Here is a 20,160-nt window from a genome sequence, read left to right as displayed (position 1 = left end):
GAACAGGTGGTGGGCTGGGTGACAAGTGTCCTTCAAGATGGACGGGATCTGGGGATACTTTCCGGGGAGGGCAGGGGGCATCCGGTGACCTTTTGGGCCGTATTGATGATCCTCTGAAGAGCCCTCCTGTCTGCTGCCGTGCTGTTGCAGTACCCTGTAGTGATACAGTAAGTGAAAACACCTATCATTGAACGAGCATCCTCTGGATGGAAAGCCTTTGCTGGGCCTTTCTGGCGACAGCTGGGATGTGAATAGACCATGAGAGCTTTGCAGAGATCTGCGCACCCAGGAATTTAACGGAAGACACCCTCGCCACACAATCCTCATTAATATGGCGAGGGCGGTGGGCTGTGTTGTTCCTTCTGAAATCATTATGAGTTATTTTGCTTTAATTGAGTTGAGTTATAAGTGGATGGTGTTGTGGTACACCCCTTGGAGTTGCAAACGTGCTGTATTCCTCTGCCATAACAGCCGTGGATTATTTGCAGAGAGATGACCCTCTATCTTGCACCTGTACATCTCCATAGCAACACTTCCCTCGTCGTCCAGGGTTCCTCATTCGGGAACATCCAGATTAGGTGTAATGATAGATGATCTGACTGTCCTACTACTTTATATGCATGTTTAATATTTAGTATATTGCAAATTATAGTATCTATTATCTATATTAACTAACAAAAACAACCTTCAACAATAATAACAATGTAAACTTTTCGTGAATGGAAGACTGAAGCTGTTTTTTTATTTCATAAAATAAAAAAATAAAATCTCCAGATCCAAAATAATTTAGAACATGAATTAAAATGTAAATAAAATAGAAATTATTGGTTTACAAGTCCTTAAAGTCTAAATTCAACTGAAACCTGTAGAAAGATGTTATGTCGTATTTTGTTCCATCACTTTATCATTTAACAACACAAGGAGAGGACAATATTTGTTGAAGCGGAATTCCTTCCCATTCATGGACGATGCTTGGCTTCAGGTTCTCAACAGCCTGAAGTGTCAATCGTTGTATTTGATTGAGACTTTGATGGCTGCAGTCATACCTGATTTATTTACTCTGAAGTTTTACAGCACAGAATGTGACCTCAATGTCTTGCCGGAATAATCAGGGACAACCCTGAAAAAGGTTGTTCCAACCTCTTTATGTACGTACCTTCCATCAATAAATCATAGGTGTGCAGTTTACCCACGCCATCTGCACTAAGATGCAGTCACTGACACTGGCTTTTGGAACCGTGATGGAAACCATCCAAATAATTGATGTCCATACATATATCCAATTATCATTAACTCATCTTAGATTTGCACATGTAGTGAATTTTATTTCTACATTATATATTTTTTTACAATCATTTGTCATATTGCCTTATTTTAGATTCACTTTGGTTATAAGTTCAATGAGGCTTCAATATTTTTTTTCTGGATTACTTTGCACCTTTTATTATCTGTCAAATGTTATTTCAGCTGCTGCACAGTTCTTCAATTTGAAGTTTTCAGGAAACAGTGAAACTCTTTAAACCATATTCTAATGTAATTCTGTGTAAGTTCTCAGTAAATCAGAGCTTAACTAAAATGGGGTGTCAACTGAGCTTGCTTCAGGTTTCTTTATTTCAATAAATAAATGAAAATATATATTTTGTCTCCTCCTAATGTATTCCCAAAGATTTTGCATGAGCTATGAATTAAAATAAATTACTCACAGATTTGAGAACATTTATTCAAAATAATTTATTTTGATAAATCTAAAAAGCAAGCCTCAGGAAAAAGGTAAACATTTATACAAAATATATTAGAAAGTACAGAAATTGTAAAGAAAAACAGATATACCCCAGATGAGCCTCTTACAGAAATGCCATAGATGACAAAACAAAAAAGCAAATCTGAAACAGCTGAAACAAGTTTTTCTAACAGTATATTTTCATTCAGCTCCGACTTTTATTCATTTTCATGACAAATACACATTTTCCTGAGGAGACAGCCACACAAGGTTTCATATACTCAGCGGCTGCCTCAGTCTAAATGCCGTTAGATGGTTTGTCGAAAATACCTTATGATTAACAGGCCAATGCTAACTGTCAATAGTCAGGAGGTATTGCACCTGTATGACAGCATAGCATTGAGCATAAAAAGCATAAAATATGTTTCTGAATAAAAGGCAAAAATGGGAGTGCAGAACCAAAGCAGCTGCAGAATCACTTGGCATGTTGTTACATCGATGACTTTTTCCTGTATCAAGGTACACAATTGAGACAAAGCTGACACTGAATGAAGATCTAGCAGCAACATGTCATCTACAACAGCGCTGATACTGAGAAGCGATGCATATTTTCTCCTGTCCATTATCTTCTACATAGATGCGTCAAAGACAAAGCAAACATTTATCTGGAGTTATGAGACAGGAACATATCAAGATTGTCAGATTTTTCTTAAACTCTGAATCTTGTAAGAGCCAACTACTGTAAACGATAGTCAATTCCCTTCTTGTGTCCACATAAAAGTGGAACGAGTGAAATAAATGCAGAGCAGTCTAACATGCAAAGTATTTTTAAACCCAGAAGCTTACGTTCATTTTAAATGCTACAGTAGATGTGCTGCATTCACCCAAGAGTACAAATCTAGATCTAACTGCCCTTATATTTCACAATAACCCATTCATAGTGTGAAAAAAATGCCCACATTTTATTCCCCAATTAGGAAGATTCCAACCAATGCAACTTCAGAATAAAGTTTAAGTACAAATAAATCCAATAACAACTCATTTCTAAAGTAGACAGTACCAAAATAGTAGAAAGACATCAGCCCTTTGATAATCAAAAAAAAAAGTAGATTTCTCAAACTAACGTTTATGTACATCGCACATATACAGATTTAATCAAACCTATATTATCATCCATCATCTGCTAAGCAGATCGTATTTCTTGAGGCATAAAAATAAAACCTTTTTCTCCCATTGTTTTTTAGAAGCCTAATGCAGATGTCTTTGGAAATCTGCTCAACACTAGCATCGCATTCATCCATCGTATTGATTCGCTTATCCGAAGTTACAGGTCATGTGTTCTAGCTGGAGCCTATCCCAGCCGGCTACGGGGTACACGCCGGATGAGACACCAGCTCAACACAGGGCCACACAAAAGAGAGAAAAACATTCATGCTCACGCCAACACCTACGGACAATTTGGAGTGACCAATCTGCCTAAGCTGCATGTTTTCGGAGGTGGGAGGAAGCCGGAGAGAGCCTGGAGAGAACCCACGCAGACACGGGGAGAAGATTCAAACTCCTCACAGAAAGGCCCCCCGGTGGAATCCAACCCTGAGGGAGGCAACAGCGCAACCCAATGTGCCACTGTGCTGCCCACATTAGCATATCCTTCAATTAAATTTCTTCCTCAAAGAACATTCTATTTCAGCCTCATTAGATGTCTTGAGAAAAATTAAAAGCCTCAACAAATTGTACATAATGTAAAATACCACTAAATACATGGAGTCCAAAGCCTGTGTGGGCAATGTTGTTTTTATGCCAACATCAACACTGGTGAAAACTCCAACAGTAATTTAGATATTAGGCACATGAATGTCTATTAGAGCCATTATTATCTCTCACCTCTATTCTGTCCCGTTACCAGTTAACCCACAAAAAGACATCATCCTAACCTTCTGGGGACTTTACATAAATGTTTTGATTTACATGGTACTCATGCACATAAATAACTGTCCATGATAACAGCCAGATACGTGCAATTATCCTGTGATTTTTCCCACCCTCAAAATACAAAGAATGCTAATGTAAATATCTCTTAATTCTATATTGTAGTAATGTTTCTAGTATTAAGTCTTCAGGTGAAAGGGAACTGGCTTCATGCCATTTGGGAATGCTTCCAGTCTCGCTGAAGTTGCCAGCTGCCGATAAGACGACGCTCATTGATACCAAAACTTGAGTTTGAGGGTTAAGAAGCACACTGGCAGCCCACGATGGTGTAAAGCACAATAAACGATAATATCTGGATTGATGAAAAGCACCGACAAGATTACTGTTATGATATTTCCCACTAGAGGGACGATGGGTGTGTCTTTAGTGGACAAGATTAATGTTCATTATCAGTTTTGTTAATGTACGATACCAGAACTTGACATCATGTAGTACTGAGCAACTATATGAAAGTAAGCTGAAGCTGATAAGAATTACATTAGCATAATCCTTTAAAATCTACTGTTGGGAATTGAAGAGTTTGCGACATCTTTGCGTCATGAAAAGAAAAATCAGGACCATGACTTAATCAGATTTGATTAGAATACATCAGTCCGTTGTTGAGATTTATCCACGTGGCAAAAGAGCTGATCTGAGAATTTACTTTTTTCATGCACATCTTTATTAAATTTCTTCAATTAATCTCTGACATTCACGACAATGATCTTGCCAAGGTCGCAGATAGTGGTTGCTGCAAGGTCGCCTGTATGCCCTACTGTTCTTTGTTAGGCATTCACTTTTTCCAAATAATTAATAAACTCCGAGGACATTTACCACAGAATGGTTTTGTGGGTTTAATCGCTCTGCACTGTATTCGGGGTCTCCAGTCGACTGTCCTACTTCAATTGTTCCAAATCTTCTACCATCATTTATCTCTTCCAACAACTTGCTTTAAAGACTCGGAGTATTGGTCTCGAGAAAGTCGTGACATTCGTCCCTGGGGGGCCACCACAAGCTTTAAAGTGTTTCCTTTTTGGTTTTTTATGTTCTCAAATGAGTGCTCGCCAGGTAGTTAATGCTACCTTATTAAAAACACATAAAAGCACTACATCGGAGCAATCAGACCTTTGAATACCACCCACCGGTACACATGAGACAAATAAAGCAAAGCAGTGGTGAGTACAGCCACCTACTGGTGAGACTATCCATCCCTCCACAGCACACACGCTGAAACCACAGAATATCTTACCTGACATCTTTCTTAAAGCCCGTTCCTCTATATTCTTTTGGCACATTTCGTTATCAAGCAAATCATATTAACTTTTCGGTCAAAGTGGTTACACAAGGGCTGCTCCACTTCAGTGATCAGACATTGCAGGAGAGAATGGGAATTACATTCAGTTTGCCAAATTTTAACCGACATAAGAAAAGCAAGAGACCTGAGAGCGCTTGAGCGGGCGAGCCAAGGAGAGCAAAGGTATTGAGAAAATGAAAACCTTTGGTAGTAAATGTCTCTGACCGCTGACGGACGGCTGTCCTGTGATGATTTTGTTTGAATGTCAATTGAACATGTGTCATACGCATCAGTTGAGTGTTAGAGGGGTAATCTAATTCTACGAGGAGGGGTGCTAGGATATGTCCAGAAACTGACAGGAGGAGCCACTTTCTGGGTGGGGCTTGGCTTCAGTGGTGGTAGTTGGCTTTGGAGGCCAGTCAGGGTCCACACTCAGCTCCTGGGCCAAATGCATGTAGCGAGCCTTGGGCGCCATCTTACCTGGGCAGCACAACCAGGACAGACACTTGAATGACTGCCGATCAATTCCCACCTGAATGGGCACAGCCACAAAAAGAAACAAGTCAATTAAAAAAACTGTGATGTTTAAAGTGTCATGCATGCGCTCGGCCATTTAGCGCCAGCATCTGGAAGTTGCTTGTGTCTCAAATTTATGCTCGCGTCTCAAAGCTACATTTTGCTTGCAGGTTTGGTAGTGCCTCGGAACACTCGTACGTCGAGGTATTTCTGTATCTATAATCACACTATGTGGCGGCCTTATTCAACAAAAAAATTAAAAAGCTGGCTATGAAGGGTCTTCATTGTGACAATATTCCACGATCTGCGTGCAAAAAGGGCTTAAGAGATAGACGCGGCAGAAGTTTTGCATACTAATTCTGTAGTTTGGAGAAAAGTGCAATGGTTACGGGGATTAGACAGGTTAAAATGCGGCCGACATCTCATGCATGTCTCACTCACATAAAAGGTGTGGTCTGTAAGAGGAGGTAGGAACAGAGAGAGAACACTACACAAGAGGAAAATGAACGGGCTTAAGAAATAGGTTTCAGATATTCCCAACCTTTGGTCTGGGGGCAGCAGGAGCGAGGCCAGAGTTGCCCTGTTTGTCTCGGCTGAACACAAGCTTCCACAAGACGATGTCAAGGATGAATGTCTAAGAAATAGCGCAGTGGGCAAGGTAAAGGATTACAGAGAGGCTAATTTGATTTCACATAGCCGCGTCAATTTTTTATTCCCCACAGCCAGATTCTGTCAAAGCTCTAGATTTTCTTCCATTTAGCTGTGTATTAAGGTATGTGAGATCAAAATCATACTTGGAAATGTTAGTAAGAAGGAAGTGCATGGATTCTATTGTCTCCAAATACCAGAAACTGCAGAATTTATTATGTGCTAATTATGTTGTTGTTGTTTTTGTCCAATTGGCACTGGTAATGTAGGAAAACAAATCATTGCGAGTTTCTGATAAGCGGTGCATGTCTGACACTAACCCTTATTTTCAAAAGTAAGACTGATCAGCTAAATGAGACAAAGATGACAACAATGCATGAAAAAAACCACTGAAAATGAGGGGAAAACATCTACTTACAAAACGTGGTCAAGTGTGTGTCTTACCTCCATCAAAACAGACACTGTTGCATTAACTAAGATGATGAAAAGAAGTTGTAACCTCCATTCAAACGGGACACACACGATCTGGAAACAAAACAAACCTGAGCTGTAAATGTGAAATTAATAACTGGACCTTCATACTGTATTTCGTATTGAAATATTTATAGAGTATAGCGAAAAGCAAGCTGATGTATATTATGGTCTTACCTCTGGGGAGATGTGTGTATCGTAAAACAGGATAAAGAGCATGAGAAAATATAGACCTGCAAGAGACAACACAAAAGGCCCTGGGGAGAGGAAACAAAAAGCTTAACCACACACAAACCAGTTTAGGTACATAATCCCCAAGATTTAGAAGTGTTTCTAAAAAGGTCCATACAGTTCTTGTAGGTAGGTTGCCTGAAAGGTTTGCCCTTTGAGAAAACGATGGCGACAATGAGATACTGAAAGCAGGAGACGAAGAAGAGGCTGGTGTTCTCAAAGTTTCGGATGTTGTGGTCATCAAGATCCGTCTGGTTGTGTACAGATAAATTGTGTGATGACTTGTTACACACACTAGGCGAGAAAAGAGTTGGAATTAAGAACAATCGATCAGCATTTTCAGTATTCTTGAAGCATCATCTTTAAAACAACGAACCCTAACCTATTACATCTTTTGTCTGGTTGCGGTCGAGTACAGGTGGGTCCTCACTTAACGACGTACTTGTTTAACGACAACTCGGGATTCCTGATATATGAAAGTATGTGTCAAATATAAAAGTAAAAAAATATGACCACACAAAATGACTGCCAAGTTGTTGGTTAATGAGGTAACGTTCAACGGCGGGGTCTTCAGAACGCCGTCGTTAAAGCGAGGACCACTTGTATTGATGATCGATGCAGCATATACTTTATTAATCCCAAGGAAATTCCATTCCATTCTGTTCTGTGGGCCGTACAGGGGGTGATTGTCGTCACTCACTCTGTAAGTGGTGTCCAGACTGTGTACCAGGGCTGCTGCTGGACCAAAAAGAATGTAATGATCTGGAAGCCAAAGCAGATGAGGATCTGGGTCAGCACAGAGCCCAGCAGTTGGCCTGAGATCAGACCTGATGGAGGGCGCCGCGAAACCAATTCTTTCCCTGCTGGGTTCAGACTCACTGAGGAAGAGCAAGGGGGGGGGTGACGAGGGCATAGGCGATGAGGGGAAAAGGATGAAATAAAGATGCAAGTGATGAAAAATAAGATTGAGATATAGAACTTGTTAATTTTTCATATACTTACTGGTAAAGACAACAAGGAGGATGATGGCAAGATCAATGAAGAGGAACTGGAAGTCTCCAAGGTTACTGAGGATCTGAAAAGCAGAAGCAACAAACGGCACAGTTCAGAGACTCGGGAGAATTCACTGGATTCCTCAGCTACTACTGGCTGCAGGAGCAGTATTACGTACAGAGTAGAGGAGAGTGACACTGATGTACTGGATGATACTGTAGAGGGCCATGTACTTAAACACGCAGAAGGAGGTGATGAGAGCAGCACGGCCCTCCCTGTTAAGGAAAACAGTCGTTTTATCTCCCTGCCACCACTAAACCTGCAAATAGCACTTTGTTGCACGGATATAAGAATACAGCTTCAAAACAAAAAGCATTTTCAGGGTGAAATTCATGAAAATTGTATTCCATTTCAAAGCTGAATATTCAGACTAACAAAAGTTGTGTCCAAGGAACTGACTAGTTGAACCAACAATACTCTGTGAATGTGGGCAAAAGTTACAGGTTATAAATAGTATTTTTACTGACAGCAGTAGGAGATCCGATGTTTTTGCTGCGATATTGTGCTAAAAGCACGACGACTATCGAGTCGATTTAAACTTGGAAGATTATGAGAAAATTACTAGCATGTTAGTAAGTTAAGTTAAGATTATTTTCACTTGTATTATCAAGCATTTAAGATCAACATAAAAACAGAATTCTTACTTTTGACAGGTTAATCATACAGGATAATAAAATATGCAAAATGTTCTGTACAAATAATTTCAATATCCTCTGTACACTTCATTTACTATTCTCATCATTTGCTCATTAATTGTGGCAAATAAAATGAGGGAAAGGTAGACCTGATGAGGTTGGGGACACAGGAGATGTTGGGGGTCCTGGAGGTGAAGGGAGAGGCCACTGAGGCCTCAAGCTCCGACAGACTGATGCCACCATGAGCCCTCTTCAGAGCCTGGCCGAATAAAGCAGGAAACACAAAGCATTGAGACAACATTTAATGAACAGTCATTGAAGCCCGTTGCTGACTTTTCAGGCGGCTGTACATACCCCACAGTCATTGGCTCCATCCCCACACATCGCCACAAAGTAGCTGCAAACAAATCATTATTACGACTGACTCAATCAAATACAAGTTTTTTGTTTTACAGTTCTAACTTAATGATTTTACTGTGGTTTATTATCTGGAATGCCCAACTTGTGAAAGTAATTTTTCATGGCTAAATGTGTTCGATTTAAACACTGACTCTACGCCCTGAAGCGCCTCGATGAGCTGGGTCTTCTGATCCGGGGCCATTCTTGCAAACACCGTACCACGCAGCACGAGCTGCAGGGAAGAACACACCATTATTGGAACCATTATTAGGATTCTTGAGAAGAACATCGAGACCAACTTTCAGATTCCTGCTCCAGGTTGGAGTGATGTCTGCTCTCATTCAGAGATAAATACTTAAATACTGTACCTTTTGCAGCATGTCAGGGAAATGCTCTTCGATGATGGAAAATGATTTTCCGTTCATAGCGAAGTGGTACAGCGGTTGTGATTTTTTCTCATCAACGTGACAAACATCCTCCAGGCTGATGTTCACTTCCTGTACAGCAATGAACATATGACACAAAATATTATAAGATATCTTATTCCTCAAGTGACTAAATAGTTTCCATGAATTACTAGTATAACAAGCACTTCAGAAATGCCCTTTAAAGTGTTTTAATAGACAATACAGCATTCATACATCAAATCGAGAGATTGTCCATTTTGCTCATCTCTTAGATTGATCAAAAACAGGAAATGGTGTTCACTCCCACTCAATCTGTGCTTCAGGAGAGTATAAGAGCAGCCAACTGACCTAAAACAACAGTAAACCTCTGGTTTATCTATGTTTTGTTTTTTATTGACGAACTTGTGCTATCTCCAGGTGAGGCGTCTTGCTTGGTTCGTCAGCATATCTCCACATGATCTTGGCAGCTTGTCCGTTATTGGGAGAGATGGCATCGGCGACGATTATTGTGTCTTCAGAAGGAATCATTCCACAGTCCCGGGCCACAGAGATTGCCGTCAGCATATTGTCTCCTGCAATATAAATTCAGCACAAATTTCTGCATCTGTGTTTTATGATCGTCAACACGACTAAAAATAGCAAGAATCACGTGGTCATTTCTTGCGAATGATCTTGCGAACAGTGAAGACCACATAGTGGGGCAAGCTAAAATCTAAATCCACTCAAATAATGGAAAGGAGAGATCATATCCCTGTTGGACAGGAATGTCTAGATGAGACACAAATAGATGTCTCCAACAAATCTTTTATTTGCTTCTGTTCCTCCCTCTATTGACAGCTGTAACAGATACACATTCAACAACAACGCTAGTTGTCCAGGAATGCATCTGAGAATATAAACTAATACTGGAAACGCACATGTGCGCATGGTCTCACCAGTAACCATGACAGTGCGGATTTGCGCTCCGTGAAGGTCGTGCAGCACCCCGGCGGTTTCTGTCTTTAACTTGTTCTGCATGATGATCAGACCCAGGAAATCCATGTTGGCCTCTATGTGAACCCTGGATCGTCAAGAAAAAACACATATTTGCAGTTGAATGTTCAGACTATTACTTTCAACAGTCGAATGTCAGCTGTATCAAGTTGAATACTAAACTAGAAAAACCACCACACAGGTGTAAGACAAAGTAAAGGGGCATGTTCCAGTTTCATCACATGACACATTGACAATCACATGAAGCTGAATGTCTACACAACCTGGCTGCTGGCCAATAAAGCAGATTCTGACTCAACACAAAGTCACAACAACCCTGAGCACAAAGCGAATCAATTCGTCCTCGAGTCAAAGGACATCTAACATTTGTGTTCGTAAATTTTAAACAGAGTGCTCGTGCCCCCCACAGGTTTAAAGGTAAGATCAAATTAACACTAACCTGTTTACATTTTGGACCTTGTGCCAGGTCAGTTTAGATTCAAGTCGACGATGAGCCAACGCAATGACCCTGAAACCCTGCTTGGTGTAGCTCTCCAAAACCTCTGCAAAGTTTTCTGGCACTAAAACAGAAGATAATAACGAATATTAAAAGAGCTCCTGGTCTTCAGCCATTCTCTGTGCTATTTAAGGCCACCTAGACATCTCACCAGTCTCCTCCTTGCACAGACCAGCCACCATTTCTGGTGCACCCTTCATGTAGGCATCCATGCGTTTCTCCCCCAACAGGCGAGCCACGACTGTCATCCTCTGGAGCGCCGAGGAAAACGGAAACTGCCGCACAATACCTATCTCATAGGCCGACTGCACATGCACATCCAAGTAAAATAAATAATAAAAGCAAACAGTCAGTCTTGATCATTGATGTCAAGGACAATTAAAAAATTATATATATATACACGTTTCTCACGGATAATGTTCATAAAGGACTAATTGCAAATATCATGATATAATACTTTAATATTAAAACGTAATTAAACACTAGTAAACAGCCACAACTTGTGCTCAAACTTTACATCTGAACTGCTAAGAAGGAAAACGCTTTGATGAGAATATTTTCACACAGTAAACAATCTACTTACCGAGAGCTCATACAGTTCCTAGAATGAGAAAGAAACAAAAGAAAATGGTTCCAAGTCATAATAATGTTACACTATGGTGGCAGAGTATATCAAGTTTAACATCGAAGCGCTAGTGTGCTAGCCTTAATTACAATTAATACAAATAAGCAATTTATTCAACTTGTATTAAGCAGATTCTACAAAAAGTCCCAAAAGATAATATAATATCAAAGAGCACAGTCCTACTATTTTAATTAATAGATACATCCTGATGAGCCACTGGATTCATACCATGTCTTGCTCTGGCGACACAGCTGGCTCCGGGGGCAACAGGTGCTTTGGGGGTCGAAACACAGTGGGCATGATATGGTTGTGAAGAGCCGTTTCTTCTTCCGTGGCCTCCTCCATGATCTGGACAGATCATTTAGAGAAAAGGAGCACAGGCGTTTTCAGTATGAAAACAGAATATACACATTGTAATTAGGTTGGAATCCTTCTTTCTAATGTTGGATTCCTCTTGGGCATTTTTCCTTATTTATCTAAAAAGAGAGCCATGATTAATCTCACAAATGCATGCTTTTAATTGATACTCACCCAGCCAGTAGCCTCAAACATCTTGAGGTCCAGCGGGTCACCAGACAGCTGGCCCTCTATTTTGGTCAGAGAGTGGCATGTGGCCATACAAGCCACAAACTGGGACTTGACTAAATTTTCCTTGTAAGGATTTTCCTCCGACAGGTGAAAACTGGAGAAAAAACAAGATGAGAGACGTGTAAGGAAAATCAAAAAACAGATTTCTCAGATTTCTAAACTGTGTTCGAGATGCAGGTGAAATGCATTTAAACATGTTTAGTAAATTCGGAACACACCAGCTTACCTGCGATTCTCAACCCTCTGGACTCCCCATAGGTCTAATCCATCCTCTGTCAGAGTACCAGTCTATGAAGAAAGGCAAACAGACCTTAAATTAAACTAATTTAATCCAATCAAAAAGAGCCAGGATTTCTTCCTCAAGGCAACATTTCTCCGAGGTCCTCTTAAACTGCAATTTTATCACTTAATTCAACATCAAAAACACACCTTATCAAAACAGACCAGATTTATTTGTCCACAGATATTGATTCTCTGTGGGCTGATGCAGAAAATTCCAAGACGTTTGAGGCGTCGCTGGGCATACACTATTCCAGCTGTCAAGGCGGCTGGCAACGCCGGTGGCACCGTGATGGTGATGATGTCCAGGGATTCAATGATGATGGTCTTAGCTGGCACCTGAGGCAACCAAAAAAGGAATTTTCAGGACAGTTTGGACTTTTGTCTTTGTCTTCGATTAACACATCTCAAGTTATGTGGCTACAGATCAACCAGAATATTTCCCTTCTGAAAAGGGCTGCTAAAATTCACATTAGAGTCGTATGTGACAAAGCAAATCCAAAACGTCTGGGTTTCTCCTCTGATTGCTTGTGTGAACAAAAATTCAAAGCAAACCTCTTGGTTGAATGCCAATCCTACAAAAGAGTTACAGAAAAAGGCTAAAATGATTGAGCAAATATGATTTTACAGCACGCATTGCATCTGGAACACAGTTACAACAAGGGCTTAAGCACCAGTTCGTCAATATTAGGCATATAAATTGACAATAGAAAAAACTAAAAAACATTAGGTGCAATGATGAGCAATTATTTGCCAACGTATCATCAGACCTTGGTAGCCTCATTGTGCATTTATTATGGAACCATTCTACACACTGTAGGTAAAGATGTCCGCCATGTTATTTGAAGTTTCAGCCACAGTGACCATGTGAACAGAAAAATGCTACAGGTACAACAATGCTACATTACCTTGTTCATGACACTGTGGACGATGGAGTAGATGAAGCCAATTCCTGCCACCCCCACCAAACACAACAGAAAGAAGTAGGCATCGCGGTACAGCTTGAAGTCGGTGGGTTTTGGGTAGAGGATGGAACGAACCAGCTTCCCTTTGGCCGTGCTGAAACCTGAGGGGAACATTTTATGAGAATTTGAGGTAAAGTCTCTTAGCATCAGCGTTCCAATACTAACACTTCTTAACACATCCGCCCCCCGACAGACACTCCTACCTGTGCAGACCACCACAGCCTTAACCAGTTCATCTGTGTAGTAGCGGGTCTGGATGATGTTGGTGCCACAGAAGAGTGTGTGTCTTTTGTGCTCGTTTGTGCTGTAGACATCATCAGTCGCCTCCGACCTCTCCCCTGATACTGGGTTGGGGAGGTCGGTCTTCGTCACTGGAACACTCTCACCTGATTTTATACGGAGAGATTTAAAGTAGGAACACGTTGCAACACCTGCGGTCGGTTGTTAACGTTAACAGATCTCACCTGTGAGCATGCTCTCGTTGACGATGCAGGTGCCGCTGACCAGCACGGCATCGCATGGCATGATGGTCCCACTGCTGGGGATGACTAACAGATCACCAGGCACCAGATCGGTAGACAGAATCTCTTCGATGTCTGCCGAAAACATGGGTGAGATCGAGAAGTGAGATAGACAGGTGGAAAGGGAGCTAAAAAATACAGTATAAAGATCCATAAGTGTGGAGAAAGATGGGGAATGAGCTGACAGTAATTGATTGTGGATGGTTGATGGGGATAAGGCATGAGAAAGGAGATATTTTGAGAGTCCTATTCAGTGCAGCTCTCATTCGTCATGTCACTCTAGGCAGCAGGAAAAAGGCTGACGCACAAGCAGAAGCCAGCACAACAGGTAAAGGCACAAACTGAAATGTGTTTACGTGTAATCTGCCAACAAATATTTGTCATTGGTTCTAACTTTAACAGGCAAAGTTATACTATTAAAATAACTCAAGAAGCCATAATAGAATATAAACGAATGTAAAGACCAAAAATAAAAAGCTGACAAACCATTGTTGGCTCGGCATACAGACACACGGACAATACTGTGAGCTGACACCATGTCACGAAGCATGACGTATTGCTGCAGAAACGGGAAAGAGAACGCAGATTACAAATATTCAGAAAGAACCACGATCACCTGTAAAAGCTCAAGATTGTGTCTGATCTGTTTGACTTTGTGAAGTAGCGGTCATCAATTGAGTCTTTCTGCCAAGCTGGAAAGCCTGGATTGACATGAGACCATGTCGTACAGTTTCACACAGCAAATTGACATTTGTTTTTGTGAGGAGACCCGACTGAGCTGTGATATAACAATCAACTTTACCACAATGTACAGTTAACATTACAGTCAAGTTGTGAAACAAGAAATTGTTGAATCCGCTAAAATAACTGAACCTGAGACAACATTTATGCAGCTCACCTTTTTAACTGTGTACAGAGAGGTAGCTATGGATATGACGGACATGACAACAATGGCCATAGCATAGTAGTAATACTCATCGACAGTCCACAGGATCACACTAAAGAGCTGGAAGATGTAAAAGGGGTTGAGAACCTGCAGGAGAGGGGAAGAGTGTGTATGAAGGTGCAGCAACTAAAGATAACTCATGCCCAACAATACCCCTCAAAACTGGTACGACAAAAGCATTGATCTATGACTTCCCGTCCACTTGAGTATAATGTTTTAGATGTGTTTTATATGCCATAGAGAAGGTGATCAGTCATTCAATGTCCAAAACAGCCTGTCCCAATGGAAACCAGATTCAACATTACTAACATATCTATCGTCTGGTGACCCAAAAGCATTCGGACGGATCTTGATGAAATTGTCAGGAGATGTTGGGAATGTTACCAGGAACAGCTGATCAAATGTTGGTGATGACCCAGAAGAGATCCTGGATTATGGATCACTTTTAAATTTGAGAACATCGCGGTCAATGGAGCTTCAAAATCTTGGTTGATTATTGACCAATGTTTAGGGGGGGGGGGCTCTATCTCACCACCGAAGGTCATCTGGATCGGATCCAGAAGGTCAGGAAAAAAAACTACATTTTAACATTGAAAACCCAATTTACGGATTCAAAACTCCGTTACAAATTCACATCAACTCCGATTCACTTTTACTTTTCATGCTTGGTGGTCCATTCCCAATTAGGAGGGGAATGAGCTGTTTGGCAGAGGCATGCGCTCTCTGAGTGCTTTTCAAGTTTAAATTGAGTCATTTCAGACACTCACCTCTTTGATAAGCAGCTTGAAAATAGAAGGCACTTCCACTGATATTTCATTCACTCCAAAGAACAGTTTCCTGATGAAATGTCAAGCAAAAATATTTGGAGACAAGTGTTCACACAGACACAGACACCTATGTACGAATAAAAAGATTATTACCTGTACCCTTGCTGGTCCCTGGTCAGGCCTTTGCTGTGCTCCGAGTGCAGTGTGGAGCAGCGGACCTGCAGATCCTCCACACCACTGTGAGTAAAACAAGTCAAGGGAGAAAACAACAAATCAGTGTCAAAATGTACGAAGATTTTCTGAGGCCGTAAAAACAAATAGTTGATTTTGGTTAGTTATTTACACCTCATTATAAATAAGGATGAAAGGATTCATTTACACTTAACAGAAAGAGCAGACTAGCATGAAATCATTTCACCAAATTTGTACAGATAATGAAAGAATGCTTACGTTAAAACTTCAAAATTCTGCAACTCGTCGTTCCAGTAATACGTTGCGCTATGAAAGCAAAAATACCGAATCTGAGGGAAATAGAACAGAAAAGCAGGTTAACCTCGATTTTTACTTGAGACATGGCAGCAACATTATTTTTGTCCTCATGCTACATCGTTGGCATGATCTCCTTTCTGCTGTACTGTAGTACATGTAGTTACTGGGAGGAGAGCAAGGCGAATGGATGCGTGCCCCTTAGTTTGAAATAGAGAAGGCAAGCCATATTTCACAAACACAGTCAACTGAAGCAATGGGCCTTACTTGTACGGGCTGGTAGTCAGCAAATCTTTGAATGAACTCCTGAGTGGAACCGTCACCGGAAGGGCGGTGGATACATCCGTCGGCCATAGAGGAGGCAAGGGAGGAGGTCTGGGTTTCCAGGTCGTGGAAGGGATTTCTCCCTGGGGCCAGCAGAATTTGCACTCTGGCCAGGAACCATGTGCGGAACTCATCCTGGTCAGACAGACGGCAAACAAATACAGGACATTTGAGATTGAGGACCGTGATTAAAACCACACAATCACTCCCTTTGTACACACTCGTTGGACTTCGTCTCCCAACACAGAGTTGGAGTCCACATGCAGTATTATACAAGCCCAGCATTAATTCAGCAATCCACTCAACATAACCGGACACTTGTATTCACAAAAATGGTCAAAGCGGAATGAAAACGCACGCACACGAGCTTGAGACATACACTGAGTACACAATGCAGATACACATGTAGGCACATATACCTGCATATCTGCACACTCAGACTTGTGGTAGATTACACGTTTCTACTGGTGTGACTGTAGGATTCATTCTCTATGTAATTACGTTGTTCCAAATACAACACACCAGTTGTTTTCACTCACAAGTTTATAAAACGTGATACATTTCACAATCTATATAGTCAGAAACGGAAATGGGATCAGGAGAAGCAGTGAGACTGTCATTTCATTTTTAAATGTACAAGAAAAATATTTTATAAATGTCTGTTAAATACTGACACTGTACGAGACATGCCACAATCAATATCAAATGTTTAAAGCGTGACAAAAAAAAAAACATTTAACCAAACCATCTTTACATTTTCAAAAAGCCAGTAAATAATGTAAAGATATTTAATTTACTCATAACTGAGAAGCTGAAACCAGACAATATTAGCATGGATTATTTCACAACTACAGCTCTAAATGCAACCTACCGTAGAGCGCAGCAATACCACTTCCGCATCACGGGCTGTGGTACGTCTGCAGGTGAATTTGGCACACCACTGTGGCATCCAGTAAAGCAGCAGCAGGAGGAAGCCCCCCGTACACAGCACCCCAAGACCCACCAGCGCCAGCCGCCAAGGGCAAAAGCGGTAGCCCTGCAGCTCCTAAAGGGTAGGAAGAGGAAGGGTGTGTGTGGGCCATAAGTAGAAATGCACGATTCCGACAGTGACATGCATTTAAAAAGAGTCATACCATCTCCTCATCTTCCCCTTTGTTGATAATCTTTAGGGCTTCCTTTTCCATGCTACATGAACGTTTGCCAAGGCCGTCCATTCGTCACTGCAAACATAACAGGCAGAAAATAATGGTGAGCAGCAGGAAAAGCATTGGAATCCGTGTGGTGTGGACGGCAGCACGGATCTTTCAGAGAAGCATGTGCTTCTTGGCTCAGTGAGTGCCCAGCGCTAGGAAGTGGTCGGAATTCAACAGAACATTTTGCTGTGCTATGACTGGAACGGCTGGATGTTCTGAGGTGCATCAGGGACAAACTGTTTGGCAAGATTGTTTCTCAGTATGAGGAGCAGCAAATACCACAGTCAGGAAAATGGCAACCAAAAAAACCATTGACAATATCAAGCTTGCACTTTTAATGTTGCAGACAATTATTACATGGTTTATTAGGCTGACGTGATCTATTCAGCTAACAAAAGGCAACATCAGAAGACAAATGTAATTTAATACATTATATGTAAACTCAGGTTGGAGTCAAGTTAAAAATCACTGCCAATTGAAGTTGTGCAAGCGCAAGGGCAGGCACATGGGAACTGTCACAGCCTCTAATGTGTAATCTTAGTATACCGTATTGGCCCGAATATAACACGACCCCGGATATAATACGACCCCCTCTTTTTCAAGACTCAAGTTTGAGAAAATACTCATACAGAAAATAATTACAGTACATCTGAAACAAACGATTATAACAATATATTCGAGAGAAAAAGCATGTTATTTTGCCTCAATCAAATCATGCAAAAACTGTCTCACATCTTAATATCTGAACATTTAAATATGTGAACTAAAGTGCAATCACATTTGTAAATGAATGGCTTCTGGTTTTTAAAATGTAAATAAACCAATATACTGTGATAAAACAACAAAATTGCAATAACTGCATTAACCATCAAAGTGAAGTCTAACTGGGGGGGATCGTTGTTCTCCAGCGCCTCCGGGGTTAACTTCCAGACCACGCTGGGGACGAAGGCTGAAGCGCAGCAACACAAGATGGACGCCAGCCAGACGTGCTGAATCGCTGAAGCTGCTTTATTTTACTTGCACTGTTAAACAAAACTCCGTTTCCTCCTATCGCTCGCATATGTCTGTCTCAGAGTTCTCTCTGTTGCTGCTCTGCGCTCTCTCTCTTTATCTCTCACACACTCGCTCGCTCCAGCGGGACACGCCCCAGCCGGAGGCGCGCACACACACACACACACACACACACACACACACACACACATCCACATCTCACCACATATGAATATGAATGAAGGAAAAACATCGCAATAAAATAATGATAGGCGTTCGCTTTGGCCTGGGGAGTTCAGTTCACCATTAGTTGTAACGATATCTGGCGCCATCTAGCGTTCAAAATGGGTATAATGTCTAGACCCCTAATACAACACGACCCGACTTTTTCAGCCTAATTTCAACGCAAAAAACACCGTGTTATATTCGGGCCAATACGGTACATCAGAATCGGGGGGGGGGATTTCACTATGTAGGACCAGTGAACATTCAAAAAAATGACTGATCCCTGCAATGGACAAAAACAGGGGACCTGGGTAAGAAGAATTTGTTGAGGTTCGGTTTCTCGTGACTTGGTGGGCTCCTACCTTAAATGCCAGGGGCAGTCCTCCTCCCCTCAATGAGCTTTCACTCTCACCACAACAACCTGGAACCTGGGTGGGAGGGGGGGGGGGGGGGTTAATTGCACATTACATACACAGCTTTGGCAAAAAGTCTTTCCACTTAATGACTATGGTAACCTTCAGGTTACATAAACAGTAACATAACCCCAACCTTAACAGAAAGAATGCAGAACAATGGTTAACGTGTACTGAGCTGTCCGCCATATAAAATTAGACCGTGGGGTTCACACTGGGATGCTAGAGAACACATTTAAATAGATTTGACAAGACAAAGGACATGCATCTGAAACTGAAAGACCAAAGACTAGGAATTAATTAAATTGTCCTTTCCGTGACACGCACTGTCCCCCCCTCCGCATGCAGACAGAGCGGACTCGGATAAACATTAACCAACATGGAGGAAAATGTATGTATAGTACACTCGGAAGCCAACAGCTCTCCCTGAACATGTTTGTCAAGGATAACGATATTTCATGGAGGAGCAAACAGAAGGAATTAAAATATTCCAGTCAAGGCTTTTTTTTTTTTGGGAAGTGGCATTATGCAGAAATCAGTTTATTCCAGATCAAATGTACAGAAACAGAATTTTCACGACTGACTACATTTCTAAATAAGAGTGATAGGCTGAAACCATTTATTATATGTAGGGATGCACCGATCGATCGGCGGCAATTTCCTTAATTTTGCGCCACCTGCGATTTCTACTTATGAAAGCGATCTTATCTACGCCCGCAAAGGTCTGACAGTCAGCCACTGTCTCCTCCTGCTCTGCCATGAGATCACCGACAGGCACGCCTACGTGCACGAGCCGATCGCTTCTGCAAGCAAATTACAAATTATGATTTGTAATTAATTGATCTAAATTTTTGTTTTTCAAAAGAAAAATAGTCAAATAGCTGGAGATCCACTCTGAGCCATGAAAAATTAAGTTCCCTGTAAACACCAACAACTCAAAAAATGAATTGTCATGTTTACACTACAGCATTGCAATTTATTGCAAAAGCTGTAACCCACATATGGCG

General features: G+C 41.3%; 1 protein-coding gene across 1 annotated transcript; it reads right to left on the bottom strand.

The window, feature by feature from the left end:
• Positions 1 to 4,397: 4,397 nt before the first annotated feature.
• Positions 4,398 to 19,127, bottom strand: LOC137914347 (polyamine-transporting ATPase 13A3-like). The gene is made up of 33 exons (XM_068757950.1): positions 19,103 to 19,127; positions 17,466 to 17,552; positions 17,204 to 17,377; positions 16,276 to 16,467; positions 15,973 to 16,043; positions 15,676 to 15,759; positions 15,523 to 15,592; positions 14,708 to 14,842; positions 14,296 to 14,368; positions 13,753 to 13,884; positions 13,492 to 13,674; positions 13,232 to 13,389; positions 12,474 to 12,662; positions 12,271 to 12,332; positions 11,988 to 12,138; positions 11,685 to 11,804; positions 11,415 to 11,432; positions 10,983 to 11,136; positions 10,775 to 10,895; positions 10,278 to 10,402; positions 9,745 to 9,914; positions 9,304 to 9,432; positions 9,088 to 9,167; positions 8,891 to 8,933; positions 8,686 to 8,795; positions 8,020 to 8,116; positions 7,851 to 7,923; positions 7,549 to 7,726; positions 6,967 to 7,142; positions 6,795 to 6,874; positions 6,591 to 6,671; positions 6,040 to 6,132; positions 4,398 to 5,514 (listed from the first exon to the last, which is right to left on the bottom strand). Exons 2-33 carry the CDS (start codon positions 17,544 to 17,546, stop codon positions 5,317 to 5,319), a joined length of 3,801 nt encoding a protein of 1,266 aa, XP_068614051.1. The 5' UTR covers positions 17,547 to 17,552; positions 19,103 to 19,127; the 3' UTR covers positions 4,398 to 5,316.
• Positions 19,128 to 20,160: the final 1,033 nt, after the last annotated feature.

The sequence above is a fragment of the Brachionichthys hirsutus genome, unplaced genomic scaffold, assembly GCF_040956055.1.
Source record: "Brachionichthys hirsutus isolate HB-005 unplaced genomic scaffold, CSIRO-AGI_Bhir_v1 contig_467, whole genome shotgun sequence".
Lineage (NCBI taxonomy): Eukaryota > Metazoa > Chordata > Actinopteri > Lophiiformes > Brachionichthyidae > Brachionichthys > Brachionichthys hirsutus.
The sequence above is the reverse complement of the archived record's forward strand: the minus strand, read 5'-3'. Positions and strand labels throughout refer to the sequence as shown.

What these genes read in the sequence shown, in the direction of transcription:
- LOC137914347 (XM_068757950.1), bottom strand. Translation starts at nt 17,546, where the DNA reads ATGGACGGCCTTGGCAAACGTTCATGTAGCATGGAAAAGGAAGCCCTA. An exon ending in TGGTATTGCTGCGCTCTACG is followed by an intron (nt 16,468 to 17,203) that starts GTAGGTTGCATT and finishes CTGTCTGACCAG; the next exon opens with GATGAGTTCCGCACATGGTT. An exon ending in TCTGTGCAAGGAGGAGACTG is followed by an intron (nt 10,896 to 10,982) that starts GTGAGATGTCTA and finishes CTTCTGTTTTAG; the next exon opens with TGCCAGAAAACTTTGCAGAG.